The sequence below is a fragment of the Eptesicus fuscus genome, chromosome 5 (assembly GCF_027574615.1).
Source record: "Eptesicus fuscus isolate TK198812 chromosome 5, DD_ASM_mEF_20220401, whole genome shotgun sequence".
In the NCBI taxonomy this organism is placed as follows: domain Eukaryota; kingdom Metazoa; phylum Chordata; class Mammalia; order Chiroptera; family Vespertilionidae; genus Eptesicus; species Eptesicus fuscus.
This window is the reverse complement of record NC_072477.1, coordinates 41,241,261-41,260,177: the sequence shown is the minus strand read 5'-3', so window position 1 is coordinate 41,260,177 and position 18,917 is coordinate 41,241,261. Positions and strand designations below refer to the sequence as shown.

The 18,917-nt window shown below is 35.2% G+C and overlaps 1 protein-coding gene and 1 non-coding gene across 7 annotated transcripts in view; one reads left to right on the top strand and one right to left on the bottom strand.

The window, feature by feature from the left end:
* Positions 1-18,917, bottom strand: part of SOS2 (SOS Ras/Rho guanine nucleotide exchange factor 2) — a 106,004-nt gene that overhangs the window by 29,863 nt on the left and 57,224 nt on the right. For 5 of the 6 annotated variants that reach the window (XM_054716085.1, XM_054716084.1, XM_008139075.3 and 2 more), the window contains 5 exons: positions 14,269-14,367; positions 6,957-7,084; positions 5,830-6,485; positions 5,394-5,475; positions 3,754-3,876 (listed from right to left, as the gene is read on the bottom strand). In XM_054716085.1, coding sequence (XP_054572060.1) covers positions 3,754-3,876; positions 5,394-5,475; positions 5,830-6,485; positions 6,957-7,084; positions 14,269-14,367 — 1,088 coding nt within the window. The remainder of the gene's footprint in view (positions 1-3,753; positions 3,877-5,393; positions 5,476-5,829; positions 6,486-6,956; positions 7,085-14,268; positions 14,368-18,917) is intronic. The other variant, XM_008139076.3, reaches the window with a different exon arrangement.
* Positions 10,388-10,520, top strand: LOC114230709 (small nucleolar RNA SNORA66). Its single transcript, XR_003616671.2, has one exon. It is a non-coding gene; the product is annotated as a small nucleolar RNA SNORA66 (small nucleolar RNA).

The following is an 18,917-nucleotide window of genomic DNA, read 5'->3' as shown; positions in this document are numbered from 1 at the left end:
AATTATACTTTTTAAAAAATTTATAAGCATAAAATATGGTTCCTGTAATGATTCCTTAATTACTGATTACTCTTCAGCAAAAGTACCTTTTCTTTTATTCATACATACAAAATTCATTCTCTATACTATACAAAGCTATTTTAAATGATTATATTAAAAAGGATTTTTATGATCTTAATTTTTATATATTTTCCACATAAGATGGAAAATCAACTAAGATTTTGTATATTTGGTTCAAATTTCTATGTAATTTACAGATATGTCCACATTCTTTTTTTCCCAAAAGAAAAAATATTTCTGACAGAGCTATTTTGTTTTGCAGTATCACAAAAATATTACTTATGACTGTCCAAGTAGAGATTTAATCAATCTATACCAGACTTTTTAAACAGGAGGTCCTCAAACTTTTTAAACAGGGGGCCAGTTCACTGTCCCTCAGACCGTTGGAGGGCCGGACTATAGCTTAAAAAAAAACTATGAACAAATTCCTACGCACACTGCACATACCTTATTTTGAAGTAAAAAAACAAAACGGCAAAAACACCCGCATGTGGCCCGCGGACCATAGTTTGAGGACGCCTGAGCTATACAAGTATAACATTCTACTCTTAGACTTAGAGATACAGTAAATTAATTAGATTAGCATTTTTCCTTCATTATTTCAGTGGGTGACTATTTCTATACTTTTATTCAATTTATTAGTGACATTAGTTAATAAAATTATATAGGTTTTAGGTGTACAATTTTATAATATACTAGTAGCCCCGTGCACAAATCTGTGCGTCAGTAGCTCACCAGTAGCTCGCTGCCGCCCTCCAGTAGCTCTCCGCCTGCTGCCCCACCCTCCTGTAGCTCCCCCCATTCCCTCTCTCCCCCATAGCTTGCTGCCCTGCTCCCTCCTGTAGCTCTTCGACACCTGCTTGTAGCTCGCTGCCCCACCCTCCTGCTGATCTGTGATCCAGTTGTTACACTTCACGGCATAACGACCATTTGCATATTATATCTTTATTATATAGGATCACCTGTTATTGTATTGTGTGTTCCCCACCCCAAGTCAAGTCTCCTTCCATCACCATTTATCCTTCTGTTGCGCTCTTTTACCTCCCCCCCACCCCATTTTCCCTCTGGTAATCACCATACTGTTGTCAGTTTATGAGGATGGGTTTTGTTGTGTTTTTCTTAATCCCTTCATCTTTTTCATCCAGCCCACCTATCATCCCCTCCTCTCTGACAGCTGAGTCTGTTTCTATTTTGTTTGCTAGTTAATTTTGTTCTTTAGTTTCCACATATAAATGAAATCATATGGTATCTGTCTTCCTCTGACTGGCTAATTTCACTTAGCATAATACTCTCCAGGTTCATCCATGCTGTCGCAAAGGGTAAGATTTGCTTCTTTTTTTACGGTAAAGCAGTATATTCCATTGTATAAATGCACCACAGATTTTTTATCCACTCATCTACTAATGGACACTTGGGCGGCTTCCAAATTTTGGTTACTATAAATAGCACTGCAGTGAACATACAGGTGCATATATTCTTTCGAATTAGTGTTTCAGGTTTCTTTGGATATATTCCCAAAAGTGGAATCACTGGGTCATAAGACAGTTCCATTTTTAATTTTGTGAGGAAATTCCACACTGCTTTTCACAGCGGCTGCACCAATCTGCATTCCCCCACCAACAGTACACGAGGGTTTCCTTTTCTTCACATCCTTCCCAACACTTGTTCATTTCTAGATTAGCTTTCTTCCTTTCTAACTGATAGAAAATAATTTTTCTCCCAGGCTAAGAAAATTCTTTAAATTCCCAATCTCTATCATGCTATCTGAACAAAACCACCTTAGTCACTGTATGCCTGGTTAGTTCTGTGGCTTAGAAAATATTTCAAGATATCACAAAACTGTTAGCTTCTAGTTTGCACAGGGTTAATTCAAATAACTACTTCCATTTCCTCTCCTTCCTAGTTTCTACAGTATCCAATGTAATTTCAAAATTATCATGTAAGAGGAAAAAAAATCTCATAATTAGATTTCATCAAAATGAAAAACTTCTGCTCATCCAAATATATTATTAAGAAAAGTAATAGGTAAGCCACAGATTTAGAGAAGAATTTATAAAACATTTATTTGACAAGACTGGAATCTCAATAACTGTAACAACTCTATAGTAAAAAAAATAACTCAAAAAATAGGCAGATTTGAATAGATTCTTCACAAAATAAATATGAATAGCCAGTAAGAACAATATAAAGTTCTCAACATCATTAGTCATCAAATTAAAACCACAGAGAAATACCACTACACCCCCTCAGTGTGGGTAAGGTATAAAGGTAGTCATCATTAAACGCTAATGAGGATTTGAAGCAACTGGAACTCTAATACATTGCTAGTAAAAGTGTAATACAGTATAATCACTTTGAGAAAGATTTGGCAGTTTCTTTTAAAATTAAACATACACCTACCCTACGACTCACCATTCCACTCTGAGTTGTTAACCCAAGATACTATGTGAAAAAATATATTCACAAAAAACTTGAAAAATAAAAGTTCATAGAAGCTTTTTTCATAATAATAAAAACTGAAAAGAACCCAGGTATCCTTCAGTGGGAAAATTAATAAACAAACTGTGGTATCTATATATATAAAAGGCTAAATGACTGACTGTCCATCTGTCCAACCAGCAGGTACATATGATGCGCACTGCCAATTTAAAAATAAACATTGACTCGCGCATGCACGAGATCTTGCTGGCACCAATCGCATGTGTGTATTTCTATCTGTCATTGTCGATCGTGAATTTGGTTGTTTTTGTTGGCATTCTGAAGCTTAAAGAAAGCAGCGTCCTCAACAGAATATGTCTGAAGACCAATTATTGGCACAATTAATTTCCTTTCAATGTGCACAAATCCGTGCACCAGGCCACTAGTATTCATATAATAGAATACCACCTCAGCAATAAAATAGAACAAACTACTGATACAAGCAACAACATGCTCAAAAACATGTTCAGTGAAAGAAGTTAGACACAAAAGAGTATACAATATAAGAATCCATTTATATAAAATTCTAAAATAGATAAAATTAATCTATGTAGTAAGGTAAATACTGCTTTGAGCAATCAGAACAAAAGCTGATTAGAATGAGCATAAAGGGACTTTCTGGGGTGATGAAAACATTTTATATCTTGAAAGGAATTTGGATTATAGAAATGCATGTATTTGTTAAAAGTCAACCAAAGTGTATTGTATACAGTTTAGAAAACAAGAATAAACAAATACCATTAATGATATACAAGTGGAAGTATTTAAAGGAAAGTGTACTTTGAATTACAACTCCAATTAGATGATTAATGGACCAATAGAAGAATGATAAATTAATAAATGTATGATAAAATCAGTATAGCAAAACATTAAGCCCAAGGTTATTAGATATTCATAATGAGACATGAAGAAAAAAAGGTGTGTGTGTGTGAGGGAGGAGTTGACAATAGGCAAACTCATATGCAATTTTATAAGTTTTACTTAATAGGCATCCTGGTCTGTAAGAATATCACATGCCAGATATCTGATGCAAATAACATCTATTTTAATAATTAAAATTCTTCAGGGTATTTAAGAGTAAATTCATAAAGAAAGAACTTAACTGCTATGAGGTTAACAACAATACTTATACCTGAATTAAGAGGTAAAAACTTTTGTGCTAATTATATACTGAAAATCGAACGGCACATTAAAAATATAATATACACGCCAAACCTAAGTTGCACTGGTTGGACGTATTCCTTGCGAAACCTTTTAAGGTCTACACTAATAGGTTGTTCGCCTTTCTCTGCTGCCAATTTATCTGCTTCAGTAGGTTCTGGCTCTGGAATTTCAAATCTAAGAAGAAAAGCAAAATGAGAGAAATTTTCCATGTTTATACATAAATGAAAAGGATTTCAAACACAGCAGTAAGAATATTTTAACTAAGCAACCTTGTTTGCTACTATTTATGTGAAAAGTACAATTACTGATAAATTTTTCTTAAAGTATTACATACTACAAAAAATTGCCCTTTGGCTATACAGTACTAAGGTTTTATAGTCTTCTATAAAAAAAGTTCAGTAACTAGTATTTATCAACATAGAAAAGATCAATGGAAAAGATTCAAGAAAAAAATCTGTAAGTAGTATAACCTCTTTAATATCCATAATATTTATTTTTTAAATGCAAGTAGATATAACTTTCCTTAAATAAATGAATATAAATCCAAAGAGAGGGTCCAAACTGAATTTTAAACAGTAAAGAACATACCTAAGTGGATAAAGTAAAAAGCAAAGTAAAAAAAAACCAAAAACTGCCCACAAGAAATACAGCTAAAATATGTCTAACATGTATGCTTTCCTAATTTTAGACATGGAAATACAACCAAGTAAATCTTCCCAGCTCATTACAGTGACTCAGTCTGGTAAACTTTGTTTCATAGAAAAACATAATGTTAGAGGTCAAGATAAAATTCTGGCATTAAGTTTTTAAATGTGAAACAAAAATTATTTTGGAGTTCAGATGCTACATTTAACCTTTAAAGCATTTAAACTGCCACTAATATACTCAGTAAAAGATAAAAAGTCAATCTAAAACTTACTTTTAAAAATTAATTACAATAAGAAAATGTTAACTTTTAGTTCTAATAATGACATTTTGATTATATTTTTAATAAGAGTACTTATCTTTTAGAAATACAACTGGAAATATTTACAGGTGAAATACACTGTCTAGAATATACTGCAAAAGACAGTTGTCCCTTGGTATCCCCAGGGGACTGGTTCCAAGACCCCAGCAGATACAAAATCCACTGTTGCTGGAGTCCCTCAGCCCTCCGTATCCTCAGATATGGAGACGGATAAGGATAATGAACCCATGGAAACAGAGGCTGACTGTAATCCTGGGATTAGGATGTTGAAATGGTAGAAAAATAGGGCACATATGAGTTGATAATTACCGCAGTTGGATGACTGATACATGAGGTTATTATATTTTCCTATTCACTCTTGTACACTTATTATATTTCATAATAAAAAGTTTGTTTTAAAAGTAAAAAAGTATCTTTTAAGAAAACATTGTTTTATTGTACAGAAAACAATTTAATTAAGATACATAGTTTTTTTATCCTCTAAAATGGGTCTTTCTGATTACCACTATAAACATTGCTAAGCTCTGCAAAGACCTCTATTATAAACAGGGATTTCAGTTTAAGCACACTGTTTAAAGTGAACAGAAATACTGCTAATTTTATGCCAAATAAATTATATTAAAAAACCACTTGAGTAGATACTAGGTACCCAGCATTTTACAAGATAAAAAACAGTTCAGTTTTTACAAAATGCAAATATAAGTGAAATAAAAATTTTTCTTACCGTTCAATCAGTAAGCTTAGCAATTCCTGTGGTTTACAAAATGAACGATATGTAGTAAGAAAAGTACGAACAAAATTGGGATCTGAAAAAATAGAGCATAAAACAGGTTGCATATTCAATTTATTCAGCGTATTTTGGAGGCCTTACTTCCCTTTTTCTTTTATCCTGGCTTTTCCAATTGTGGCTCTTTCTGCCAATCACAGTATTTCTTGAGAAATGAGGATTGTTTTCACATTCAAGATTTATGGATATACAATTTTTATGAATATTTAATTATCAGTGAAGTTAATAATATTGTATTTTAGAGACATTTAGTTACTTATTCCTTTTGATTCTGCAGTATTCTTTTCATATTTTAGAGGCATTTTTTTTTTCAGGCCTCAAGCCTTTTGAACATTTTCGGCCTAGACAATCACTTGTAATGAGTTTCACATACCTGCATACATATGATATGTTAATCTTTCAATTAACTTCACCACTGTTCCTCCTTTAATAATGGGGATTCCACTTCTACTTTGCAAGTTGTCTTCAAAAACAATGTTTTCCTCAGAGTCTTTTACTACAAAACGATAAACTTCAGGACTTGGTAATCTCAGTGGTTGCTCATTTTCTTCTTTCAATAATACTGAATCTAGCATTCGATCTAGAGTACTACGATAATGAAGAGAAATAAGTGCTGCCATCCAATTATTTTTCTCTTCAGCAGATTTAGCAGCAAATATTATGCTGTTTTCATCTTTGGATACTAATTCAAAAGCATGTTTGTATTCACAAGTATCTTCTTTATCACATATTTGTATTTTTCTCATGACAAATTTTTCTTTTAATCTATATTCTGCACTACTGTAACCTGGAAGGCGTGACTGGCTATGATTGGGTTTGCAGCTAATCATTAAGCCATCAAAAAGAAAAATATGCCGTTCATGTTTAGCACCAATTCTTGTCAATGGACCTTCCATAATGAATTCATTACAACACTGTCCAATATCTTTGCCTTCCCATCCATCTATGTTTTTCTGAATTTCATTCATTTTTTTAATAGCCAGGTGCTTGCTTCTTAATTGACGATTATAAAAAGGGCAAACAGGATCCCTAAAAAAAATACCAAGACAAAGTTAGCTTATTCAATGACTAAGCAACCATAATTGCTTTAAGTGTAAACTACCTCAAATCAAGTGACAAAAATATTAAATAACCAAACACTAGATTTTGCACACAGCATTTATTTTTTCTAACTTTGCCACTACAAGCCTCAATTTCATATTGTGAAAGAGAAGTACCATATTTCATTCCTATTGCCATACGACTTAAAATTAAATAATCCTATTTCTTATATAAATTATACAAAACTTATCAACTATATCTTTTAAATTTTTTACACATATCTTAACAATAATACAATGACAATTTAAAAAGACTAGAAGACCAAAATAAAAACATAAAACCAAAGTATAATTTTCAAGAATGCAACTATCACTATAAATAACACTTCTTGAGAAAAACAGGCATCAGATGTAAGTGAAGTATGCAGAAGCATTCATATTTTCAACAGTTTGGAATTACCCAGGTCGGCGTCGAGGTGAATACTGCTTGTAAATTCGGTCCATACTACCTTGGAGATTCATGAGAGCAGTGATCGCTTGGTTCAAACATTCTCTATCTTCTTGTTCCTCACTACATGCTTTCAATTGCTAGGAAGACCCAAAAAGAAAAATTAAACCTATATTGTTCAATTGTTTCCCTTCCTCATAATTAGAGGAAGCAGCAATTATAACTCTAAATGAAGTTTAAATGCACTGAATAAAAACCACTATGATTTTATATAATTACATATACTTCAAATCAGTCCTCTTTCTACATATGTGTATACAATACAAATATATAAAGTCCTATTACCAAAGCAATCAGGAAAAAAATAAAATAAACTGTGATAACCATTTGGACATTTTCTAGATATATAAAAATAGCTCAAAACATGAAACTTAAAAGTGACTTTTATTTGTTAATAACTATGAATAGAGAAAATAAGAAACACAAATTACTTCATATCTATCCTACCTAATAAAAGAGTAATATGCAAATTGACCGCACCTTTGCTACGCCCACCAGCCAATCAGGGCGAGTATGCAAATGAACCCAACCAAGATGGTGGTTAATTTGCGTATCAAGAAAGCGTAGAAAGAAGCCAAGCATGCAGAAGAGAGCGAAGCTGCAGAGAAGCAAGCAAGCGGGGCGGCGGAGAAGGGAGGAAGGCAGGCGGGGCCGGGGGAGAAGGGAGGGAAGCAGGTGGGGCCGGGGAGGAAGGAAGGAAAGCAGGCGGGGCTGGGGGAGAAGGGAGGAAAGCAGGCGGGGCTGGGGGAGAAGGGAGGAAAGCAGGTGGGGCCAGGGGAGAGCGCAGCAGGAAGCCCTATTGCAGGAATCTTCCTGCAATGGGCTACTAGTATATATATAAAAAGCCAGCGACTGGAACACCATAATGACCAGAACGACTGGTTGCTATGATGCCCACTGCGGCCAGCAAACCGGCCCGATCAGGGGGTGGGGCCGGCTGGCCAACCTCCTGCAGCCCCATCCCTAGCCGGCCCTGCCCCTGATCGCCCCTCCCACCCCAATAGGGGGCGGGCCTGCTGGCCAACATCCCACCATCTCCTCCTCCTTCCGACAGGCCCGGCCAGACCCCACCCGTGCATGAATTCGTGCACTGGGCCTCTAGTTCTTTATAATGGCATTCTTAAGTTTTAGAGATTATGCAAAGCTTGAATATCTTTGTTATACAACATAATCAAATTGCTAACTTTAACACTTTAATCCATCATAAACTTTTCTGAAAACAGCACCTTACAAAGGATTCTTTTTTACAACACAAAATTCAACCATTCTAGCAAATATCAAGAAAACATTAAAGTTAATAGTCTATCTTATTAATATTCTGTCTTATTAACCCTTATAAATAAGATGTATAAATTGCAGCATTATTTATCTTAACAACTCTGGATTTATTTTACTTATCTAAAAAGTTCTCGTCTTTCACTTTCAAAATGGAAGAAAATTTATTTTTAATAATTCACATTGGATGATACTTCAATGTTTTAATTTGTTTGACATAGAATTAAAAATGGAGCATTATATAGATATAGAGAGCATATGAATACAATTGTACATCTACTCAAGAATCTGGAAAAATTATAAATATTTCTTTTAAATTTTTTAAATTTAAATTTATTCCATGATCTTAAACTACCTTACTAGAACTTTTGTGATGAATATTCCTAATATTCCGAGAACTACCCGAAAACTATTCAGCAATGGTTCCCCCTCCTCAGCAATAAACTGAATGGATATTGAGTACTAGGTCCATTACCTCTCATTTCTATGTCTTAGAAATTATTCTCTATATGGAGCACAGAGCCATCATATATTTTTTAAGATATTTGCAGAAGTATTGCTATCAAAAGATTTGCAACATAAATAATTTGAGTAATTGCCATTAGAAGTAAAACTATAATCTCTAGATTAAGAAACAAAAAATTAAAAAAGATGAAGGGAAAGAGTTTTACAAAATACAAAATAACACAGGCAGTTTAAAAATAGGATCAGTACTTGATGATTCTAACTTTTAAAGATGAAAATACTACCAAGTCACTTATGCTGTTTTATTTTTTTTTATTACTATTTTAAAAAAATATTTTCATTGATTTCAAAGAGGAAGGGTGAGGGAGCTAGATATAGAAACATCAATAATGAGAATCATTGATTGGTTGCCTCCTGCACACCCCCTACTGGGGATTGAGCCTGCAACCCGAGCATGTGCCCTTGACTGGAATTGAACCCGGGACCTTCCAGTCCGCAGGAGAATGCTCTATCCGTGAGCCAAACGAGCTAGGGCCACTAATGCTGTTTTAAAGATTTCTTATAAAAAGATTCTTCTCAGCTCCACTCTAAAGTATTTCCTTAATAAATATAGCTATTAACAATATAAAATAGTTAATTACAGGTTTTTTGTATTCTTACTGCTTTTATTGATTCAACCTTCCAAATTATCACTAATAATGAGATTCTACCAAAATGAGAACTGGCCCTAACTGGTTTGGCTCAATGGATAGAGCGTCAGACTGCAGACTGAAGAGTCCCAGATTCAATTCCAGTCAAGGGCATGTACCTCGGTTGCAGGATCCTCTCCGACTAGGGCCCTGATCAGGGTGCGTGCAGGAGGCAACAAATCAATGTGTTTCTCTCACATAGATATTTCTGTCTTTCCCTCTCTCTTCCACTCTCTCTAAAATTCAATGGAAATATATCCTCAGGTGAGGATTTAACAAAAAAAAAAAGGCAAAATAAGAACTGCTTTTCAATTTAGGTGTATCAGAACACAAATTTTCTACTTGGTTTTCTGGCTATTCAAACTCTTGCACATAAATGACCATGTCATTTCTAAATGTCCATGTAATAATGACAGCCCATCAAAAAAATAATAATAAAAATGCAGGCTATTAAAGCACAGAATTTTCTGGTGATATCCTATCTAATAAAAGAGTAATATGCAAATTGACCATACCTCTGCTACACCACAAGCCACGTCCACCAGCCAATCAGGAGTGAGTATGCAAATTAACCCAACCAAGATGGCTGTGGCCATGGAGAGAGCAGGAGGCTTGGGTTTCCCTGGCAATAGAGGAAGCCAAGCTTTCTGCATACCCTGGCGGGCCCAGGCCTCCACTCAAGGCTACAAAGTTTCAATTATAGAAGACAAATAAATCCCAACAAAAACGGCGGCAGCCACAGAGCTGGAGAGAGCAGGAGGCTTGAGTTGCCCCCGGCGATGGAGGAAGCCAAGTTTCCGCAGCCCTGGCCTGCCTTGCCTCCGCTTAAGGCTACACAGTTTCAATTATAGAAGATAAATAAATCCCAACAAAAATGGCTGCGGCCATGGAGCAAGCAGGAGGCTTGGCTCTGCTCAAGGCTACAAACTTTCAATTATAGAAGATAAATAAATCGTGCAAACTCGATCACTAACTCTGCATGATGTTGCAGAAGTGAAGGGAACCAGGTTTGCTAAAGTAATTGTGGTGATAGAAATGTATTAGCCTCAGAAGCTACTGAGGTGGTTCATTCTATCCTAGTACAGTGTAAAAAAAAATGTAGTTCTTACTATGGATCATTCCCACTGTATAACATATAGGGTGATTCCCACAGAACAATAAATGCCAGTAATAAGTGGGCCACTTTCTAATTAAGTATATGCTTACCATGAATCAGTAAATGTTCCCAAATATGTTTATGCCAGTTGTGCTTATGTTGTAATTATGTAATTTGATTACACATTTTATAAGTCAAAGAAATATATGTATAAAAATGATATTTATATGAAAACTCAGTCAAATAATTTTAAAGGCAAGTCCCTTTACATAGAGACAACAAATGTAAAAGATTTGGAAGAATTACAAAAACATAGATTTCTGCACTAAGATTGCTTTACAAGCACCTTCAAGTTCATGTTTCATCTACAAGAAAAGGGAAATAGAAATCAGAGAAGATAATTTTTGTAACTTAAATCAGAAAGATACATATTCAAAGAAAATACTTTACCCTAAGTTAACAGATTAGCATATCCTTCCTATATAATAAAAGCCTAATATGCAAATTGTCCCCTCGGCCAGGAGTTGGACCAGGGGGTGGGGCTGGCCGGCCAGGGAACCCTCCCCCCGGCCGGTCCTGCCCCCAATCTGCCCCCTTTACCCTGATTGGGGCAGGCCGACAGCCAACCTCCTGGGTCCTCCGTCCAGCCAGCCCGGCCCAATCGGCCCCAATCAGGGTGGGGCGGCCAGATCCCACTTGTGCATGAATTCATGCACTGGGCCTCTAGCAAATACATAAGTATATGTCAGATTTCATTTTAAGATTCTTAGCTTTATTTTAATTAACCAACCAATTACTAATCCCAATCACAATAGCTAAGAACACTTGGAATCCAGTGATTAATTGGTGGTACATGTAGATATGGCCTCAGGATGAGTAAGGCCATCGTAGTTAATATCCTGATCTTAGGTGTAGATCTCAGGGACTTTAAAAACTAAACATCCAGATGAGAAAAAAAGAGAAAAAAAACACACCTTCAATTACAGAGTCAAACCAGCGTTTTTAAATGTTGGCCAATATTAGAAGGTAATTATAACACTAATGATAGGACTTACAATTAGATATGAGCATTACCTAAAATGTTTTAGACTCCAAATACACATCTGGGGCTGCCAATGTATTATTCATATGAAGCCTGTAATCTTTCTTTTATGAGTTCTTTATGGATCCATTAGTCTCCACGGAGATATATACAATCAAGCTGCTCATCTATTTGTGCATAAAAGCTAGTGAACTCCAGCATCACATATTATGGGTTATAAGATTGCATAAAAAAGAATTCTTGAGGTAGGCATTCATTAGAAATCTTCAAATGGATACCTTGACTAGATGCCTACAAAATACAGAGTTATTCTGGTTTTTATTTTAATATTATTACTAATGAGTTAGAGTAAGTCTGAACAGGTTCTTTAAGCCAACAACCTGGTATCCCAAAGGAGAGGTACAAAATGCTGAAGCAGAAGGATACCTTACTTAAAAAAGAGCAATAAAAAAGTTGGGAAGAAAATTTTACTGAGCAAGATATGTTGAAATTACAATTGAAAAAGGAAATAATCTGAAAGTAGGCAAAAGTCCTTAGATGTTAGCTGTAGTTAATAAAGATCAGTAGCTATGAGGTAGAAAAATGAGAATGGAGAGTCTAAAAAAAAAAGTCCATCTCTCCATATGCCCTTTTGGTATCTTAAATATTAAGAGAAAGTGCAAATGGAACCTGAAGTGGAAAAAAGAACACTCGAATTCTGATGCCTGTCCAAAGGCAGCAGATACTCTTTTATAACTAAGCAGTAGTGCTTTAAGGCTCAAAGAATGAATAATAGAGGGAAATCACCCCATCACTCATCAGTGAAACTATAACCCTTAGGATAAATATAGAGTATATTCAGGTTAATTAATGCATAGCAACAAGGACAAATAAAAACATGGAATACAAAGGCAAACCACGTAAGATATTCAAAATGGCGAAAGACTTAACTCCACAAAAGATTATCCAAGAGACCAATAAACGTACTATACACACATTCACTAATAATAAAAGAAATACAGATTAAAACCATCAGAGACTATTATAAATACACCAGATGACAAAAATTTTAAAGTATGAAAATATGCATAAGGAAAGATATCTCATGCATTCTGGAAGGAGTGTAAACTGTACAACCCACTTTGGAAAGCTGCTTGGCATTATCTATTAAATCTGAAAACATGTACACCCTAAAATCAAGCAATTCCATTCCTAAGTACATACTCTAGAGAAATAAAATGCATGCACACGTGTACCAAGAGATACATAAGAGAATGTCCATAGCAAGTGTTATCAGTAATAGCAAAACAATCAGAAAAGAATAAACAAATCATTGTTTATTCAAACTGGAAAAAAAATAAACTATAACAACATATAAGAACATCAATAAATATAACTTTGAGAGAAGATATAACACAGAAAACATATACAATTTGATCTAATTTATATAAAATTCAGAAACAGGCTGTGTATATATATATATATATATATATATATATATATATATATATTAGTGATATATACATAGATGTTTTAAACTGGAAACAAAAGCAAGGATGTAACTTCCATTAATGTCAGGGTAGTGGTTTAGCTCTCGTGTGTTTACACATTATATTTATTAATTATGTAACACACTTAAGTTTACGTTTTATTACATACTTTTCTGATAAGTATGTAATGTACCATAATAAAGTTTACATTGCTTATTAGAACCTTTAAGAATTCAATATATTTTTATGTTTACTGATCTTTGGAAAGAGTTCAAGTTTATCGTAATTCTTTTTTAAATATTGCTTGGGTCCTAGCTAAAAGAGGAAGAATATTACACTGCATGAAAAAATGTCAACTTCAAAAGTGCTTTTCTTAATAAGTTAAAGCAAGATGAAAATTTAGAACAATGTTATGTATAAACGTTATTACTTATTTAAAATAAAAGTTAAGCCCAGCCAGTGTGGCTCAGGAGTTGAGCGTGGACCTATAAACCAGGAGGTCACAGTTCGATTCCCAGTCAGGGCATATGCCCAGGGAGCAGGCTCAATCCCCAGTAGTGGGGGTGCAGGAGGCAACCAATCAATAATGTTCCTCTCATCATTTATGTTTCTAACTCTCTCTCCTTCCCCCTTCCTCTCTGAATTCAATAAAAATATATTTTTAAAAATATAAAAGTTAAACCACTGTTGCTGTCTGCCTCCAAAAATTAATTTTAAAAAGTAAACTCTTGCCCAGCCAGTGTAGCTCAGTTGGTTGAGTGTTGACCCATGAACCAAGATGTCACTGGTTCGATTTCCAGTCAGGGCACATGCCCGGGTTTCAGGCTTGGTCCCTAGTAGGGATGTGCAGGAGGCAACCAATCAATGTTTCTCTCATCATTGATGTTTCTAACTTTCTCTCCCTCGCCCTTTCTCTCTCTCTAAAAAAATCAATAAAAACATTAACTTAAAAAAAAAGTAAACTTTTTTTTATAACATTAGTACTTTGAGAGTCTATATTATGAAATGACAGATAAAGATACATTTTCCTGTCTCTATCCACCACATGGAAATGATATGAAGATAAGAAATACAAGCTTTTCTTCATGGTCTTTAAAAAGAAGGTAAACATTTAAGATAATTTATTTTTATGAATAAAAAGTATTTTAAAATAACCTGATCAGATAAAAAACTAGTTTTTAAGCCTCATAAATGCCAGTACTTTTGGTTCAGAAAGCTTTCATCTTACCTTTAATAATTCAAAATAGTGCCAACAGTGATACACAGGCACTAGCATAAGGCGTGGAAGGACATAACGAACTGCCTCTCTAAAACCATCAGCAATGGACTGCAAAGCAAAAAGATATAATATTATATTGCTGATATCAAGGATATATAACAGCAGTGCCAAACAGAAATAGCTTTTAAAATTACAAGAAACAGACTTATCAAAACTATAATGAAAAACATGTTCTTTATTAAAATCGAAGAGCTGTCGATTAAGTTTTTTTTCTCCTTAAAGTTGTTAAATACTTAAATTTCTTCATCTCTTACATGGCTAAAATAACTTTCACTATAGTCCTCTAAGCTTTTCTTTAAAAAATTAGGGCTCCACATACTCTACAGGAATTTTGAAAAGTGATGAGCTTTTTCTCACATTTTTATGTCACCATTTGAAATGCTTTAAATGTGATAGTTACAAAGACTATTTCTGGGGGAGATGTTATATATATATATATATTGTAAATATATATATATATATTGTAAATATGATTTAAATACATTTCACCAAACAATGATTTAAACATTTCAGATTTAGCTCATTTATGAAAAATGTCTGTCATTATCACTTAATTGACAGAGCCAATCTTCACTGTCAAACAGTCAGATCAGACTCTTTTTCTGCAAAAACTCTGATTTCATTCTTAAATTCAAATACACATGTTAATGTTACATTCTTAAGTATGGGAAGCAATTAGAAGAACCTAACATCCAGGTATGAGAACTTTAACTTTACAAAAGTCTCCATCTTCTTTCTCCCATTGTCCAATGAATGGTGAAGTAAAAAAGAAGTTAAACCACTGTTGCTGTCTGCCTCCAAAAATTAACATTAAAAAGTAAACTCTTGCTCAGCCAGTGTAACTCAGTTGGTTTTTTAAAAAGTTAAGATTCACCCTGTTAAAACCATCTCATTTCTTAATTCTTAGATAGATATGACAAGACATAGGTAGCCATGACATGCCATTTCAACTACCAAGAGTTTTTAACAATCAAAAAAGTTCTCTTGGAAGTCTTTGCTTTGCACTCAATGAACTTGTGACATTGTGATTTATAAGATATCTCATCTACATCACAGTTCCAGGCTCCCCAAACCCTAGGAATTTTCTAAGTTTAGAGAGTGAAAAAAAGTACAAACAGGTGTCTTTTGTTATGTTAATGATGACTCTTAGACTAGGGCAGTGATGGGCAACCTTTTGAGCTTGGTGTGTCAAACTTCGCCAAAAACTGAGCATAACTCGGGTAGTGTGTCACTTTGAGGAAAAAACATTATTTCGCAAATGTTTCATCCTCAGGAGCAGCAAATGTTTCATCCTTGGCATGTGGCCGCCTCAGCGGCCGCGTGTCATCAGAAATGGCTACGCGTGTCAGTGCTGACACGTGTGTCATAGGTTCACCATCAATGGACTAGGGCCTGGATGCCAGGAGAATCAACCCTGTGATTAGAGGTTTGGAATTATCAGCCCCACTACCAGGCCTGATTTAGGGGAGGGAAGAGGGGCTAGAGATTGAGTTCAATTTCCAGTGGCCACTAACACTGTCAATCTAGAACACCTAATGAAGCATCCATATAAACCCAGGAGGGGAGTTCATTGGTCTTTTTGGAGAACTTCCATGTTGGGGAACCAGAATGTTTCCATGTGCCACTACGCTGAGGCCCCAAGTTCCATGGGAAAAAGCTTTTTTGTTGGGAACCTCACCCCTATGCTATCTGTTCATCTGGCTGATGCCTCATACCCCTTAATATCATTTTCCTTTGATATACTTTCATAATAAACCAGTCATCTAGTAAGTAAAATCTTTCTCTGAGCTAGTTTAGCAAATTGAACCCAATGAGGGAATCACTGGAACCCCAATATAGCCAGTTGGTCAGATAAAGAGCCAAAGGCTTGCTGCTGGCATCTGAAAAGAGAGAGAGAGAGAGAAAGAGACAGAGAGAGAGAGAGAGACAGAGAGAGAGAGAGAGTGTGTGTGTGTGTGTGTGTGTGTGTAGCTGGAGAGCCCAATATTGCATGATTGAAGCCTTAAGCTGTGTAATCTGGCCCTATCTCCAGTAGTGTGAGAACTGATTTGAATTCTTGCTGGTGTCTGAGAATTGTTTGTTGGTGGGGGTGAACCACCCCCTACTTTGGAATTGGGTCCAGAGACTCCATTCAGAATTCTGTATCAGGAGAAATACATTTTTTTCCTGACTGGTGCCCTGGAAGTTTTTACACCTTGGATCAATGCATAATGGGAAATTCAATATGATTATAGGTAATGGGTAAGAGAAATTGGAAAACAGAATGCAAAAACACAAACAAGGTGTCAGGCAGACTAGAAATTGATTCCCTCAAGTTATCTGTGCTCATATATGGCCTGAAATATCTTAGCTAGGGTTACATATATCTCAGTTTTAAAAACTAATAGTCTGGCCTGGCCAGTGTGGCTCAGTGGTTGAGCATCTATCTATGAACCAGGAGGTCACTGTTCGATTCCTGGTTGGGGCACATGCCTGGGTTGCAGGCTCGATCCCCAGTGTGGGGTTTGCAGGAGGCATCCAATCAATGCTTCTCTCTCATCATTGATGTTTCTATCTTTCTCTCCCTCTCTGAAATAAATAAAAACTTGTATTTTTTAAAAGAAAACTAATAGTCTGTAGAATACATGATTTTCTAAAATATATAAGGGATTTTTAAAAGTCAGTCATGTTGATTTTAAACATCATTATGCATGATTTATTTAAATTGGTATTTCTCTTCAGAGAAATATAATATGAAGAATCTCATATGTTACCTTTAAAATATATCCTCATAGATGAACACTCCCATAATTCTCACATATTAACTGAAATTAAATTATAATTTGTTCAATAGATTTAGCAACTGTTAGTTGGGTCAAAGCTCATATTTTTAAGGTGTGCTATACAAATTCTAAAAATTTATATTCTTTTTAAAATATATATATTTTATTGATTTTTTACAGAGAGGAAGGAAGAGGGATAGAGAGTTAGAAACATCGATGAGAGAGAAACATCGATCAGCTGCCTCCTGCACACTCCCTACTGCGTATGTACTCGCAACCAAGGTACATGCCCTTGACCGGAATCGAACCTGGGACCCTTGAGTTCGCAGGCCGACGCTCTATCCACTGAGCCAAACCAGTTAGGGCTATTTATATTCTTTATTACTGAAATTATTACATATGTCCCCTTTTCCCCAATTGTCCTCTCACAGCCTGTTCCCCCTCCCTCCCCGTCTATGTCTATTGGTTATGCTTATATGCATACAAGTTCTTTGGTTGATCTCTTCTTCCCACCCAATTCCCCCCCCCCCCCAAAAAAAAACAACTTTTTAATAATTTTTTTAAATGAAGCATTACTTTAGCTTTTTAAAGTTAATACAGTACAAGTGAGTTTGGCCTGCAAAGGGGTTTTATCTAACTCATTCAACTTCACTGATTATCTGGGGCAATAGCTTAAATAATTGCACCCTAGACATCAAATCATACAGTAAGAATTAATAATAACATAGGGATAAAACAAGAAATGTGCTTTAAATGAATATGCAAATAGCTTATTGGCAGATTGTCCAATTTAACAAATGTTTACTTTATGGTTTATATCTACATATAAGAGTAACTTTAAAAAATGATTCCTTCATTGAAATAAATTTTGAGAATTAGATATAATTTTTACTCCACATTGACAAGTTTTTGAATAGACGTAGAATACCAAGTGTACCGGTTAATAATGCGGATTTTGTAATCAACGAAAACACGATAGTTTCAAGAGAAACATCAAAAGTGCTTTATTCAAAGTAATGTCCATCGCTAGCTACACATTCCCCCATCTTTCAGGTTATTTGTGGATACCATCCCAATAGAACTTTGCTTGTTTTGAGGCAAACCATTCAGAGACCCAATTTTCCACTTCCTCATGCATTTTGAAGTGATGCTCAGAAAGTACGTGTACCATAGATCAGAACAAGTGGTAATCTGAAGGAGCAAGGTCTGGTGAATACAGCGGGTGGGTTAATACTTCCCAGGCACGATCTTTTAATGTGTCTTTAACTGGTTTTGAAGTGTGTGATGGTGCGTTATGAAGCAAAATTACTTTGCCGTGTCTTCTGGCCATTCTACGATCAAAGCGTGTTTCAAATTGATTATTTGTTGTCAGTAGTGATCAGTATTAACAGTTTCATCTGGTTTTAGAAGCTCATAATACACCACACCTTCCAGATCCCACCAAACTCAGAGCATTATCTTCTTTCTGAAGCTATCTGGCCTTGCAGTCGATGTTGATGGTTGACCTGGATCAACCCATGATTTTGTGCGTTTGGGATTCTCAAAATAAATCCACTTTTCATTGCCAATCACAATTCAATGCAAAAAGACTTTCTTTCTGCCGTTGCAGCAACATTTTACTGATAACTTTTCGGTTTTCCATTTGTCTTTCATTCAGTTGATGTGGGACCCATTTTCCTTCCTTTAAAATCTGTCCCATTACTTGTAAACAATTGAAAATTGTTTGCTGAGCAACATTTAATCTTTCTGCAAGTTGTTTTTGAGTTTGACATGCATATTCATCCAATAAAGCTTGTAACTGTTGGTCTTCAAACTTTTTTGGTTGACCTGGACGTT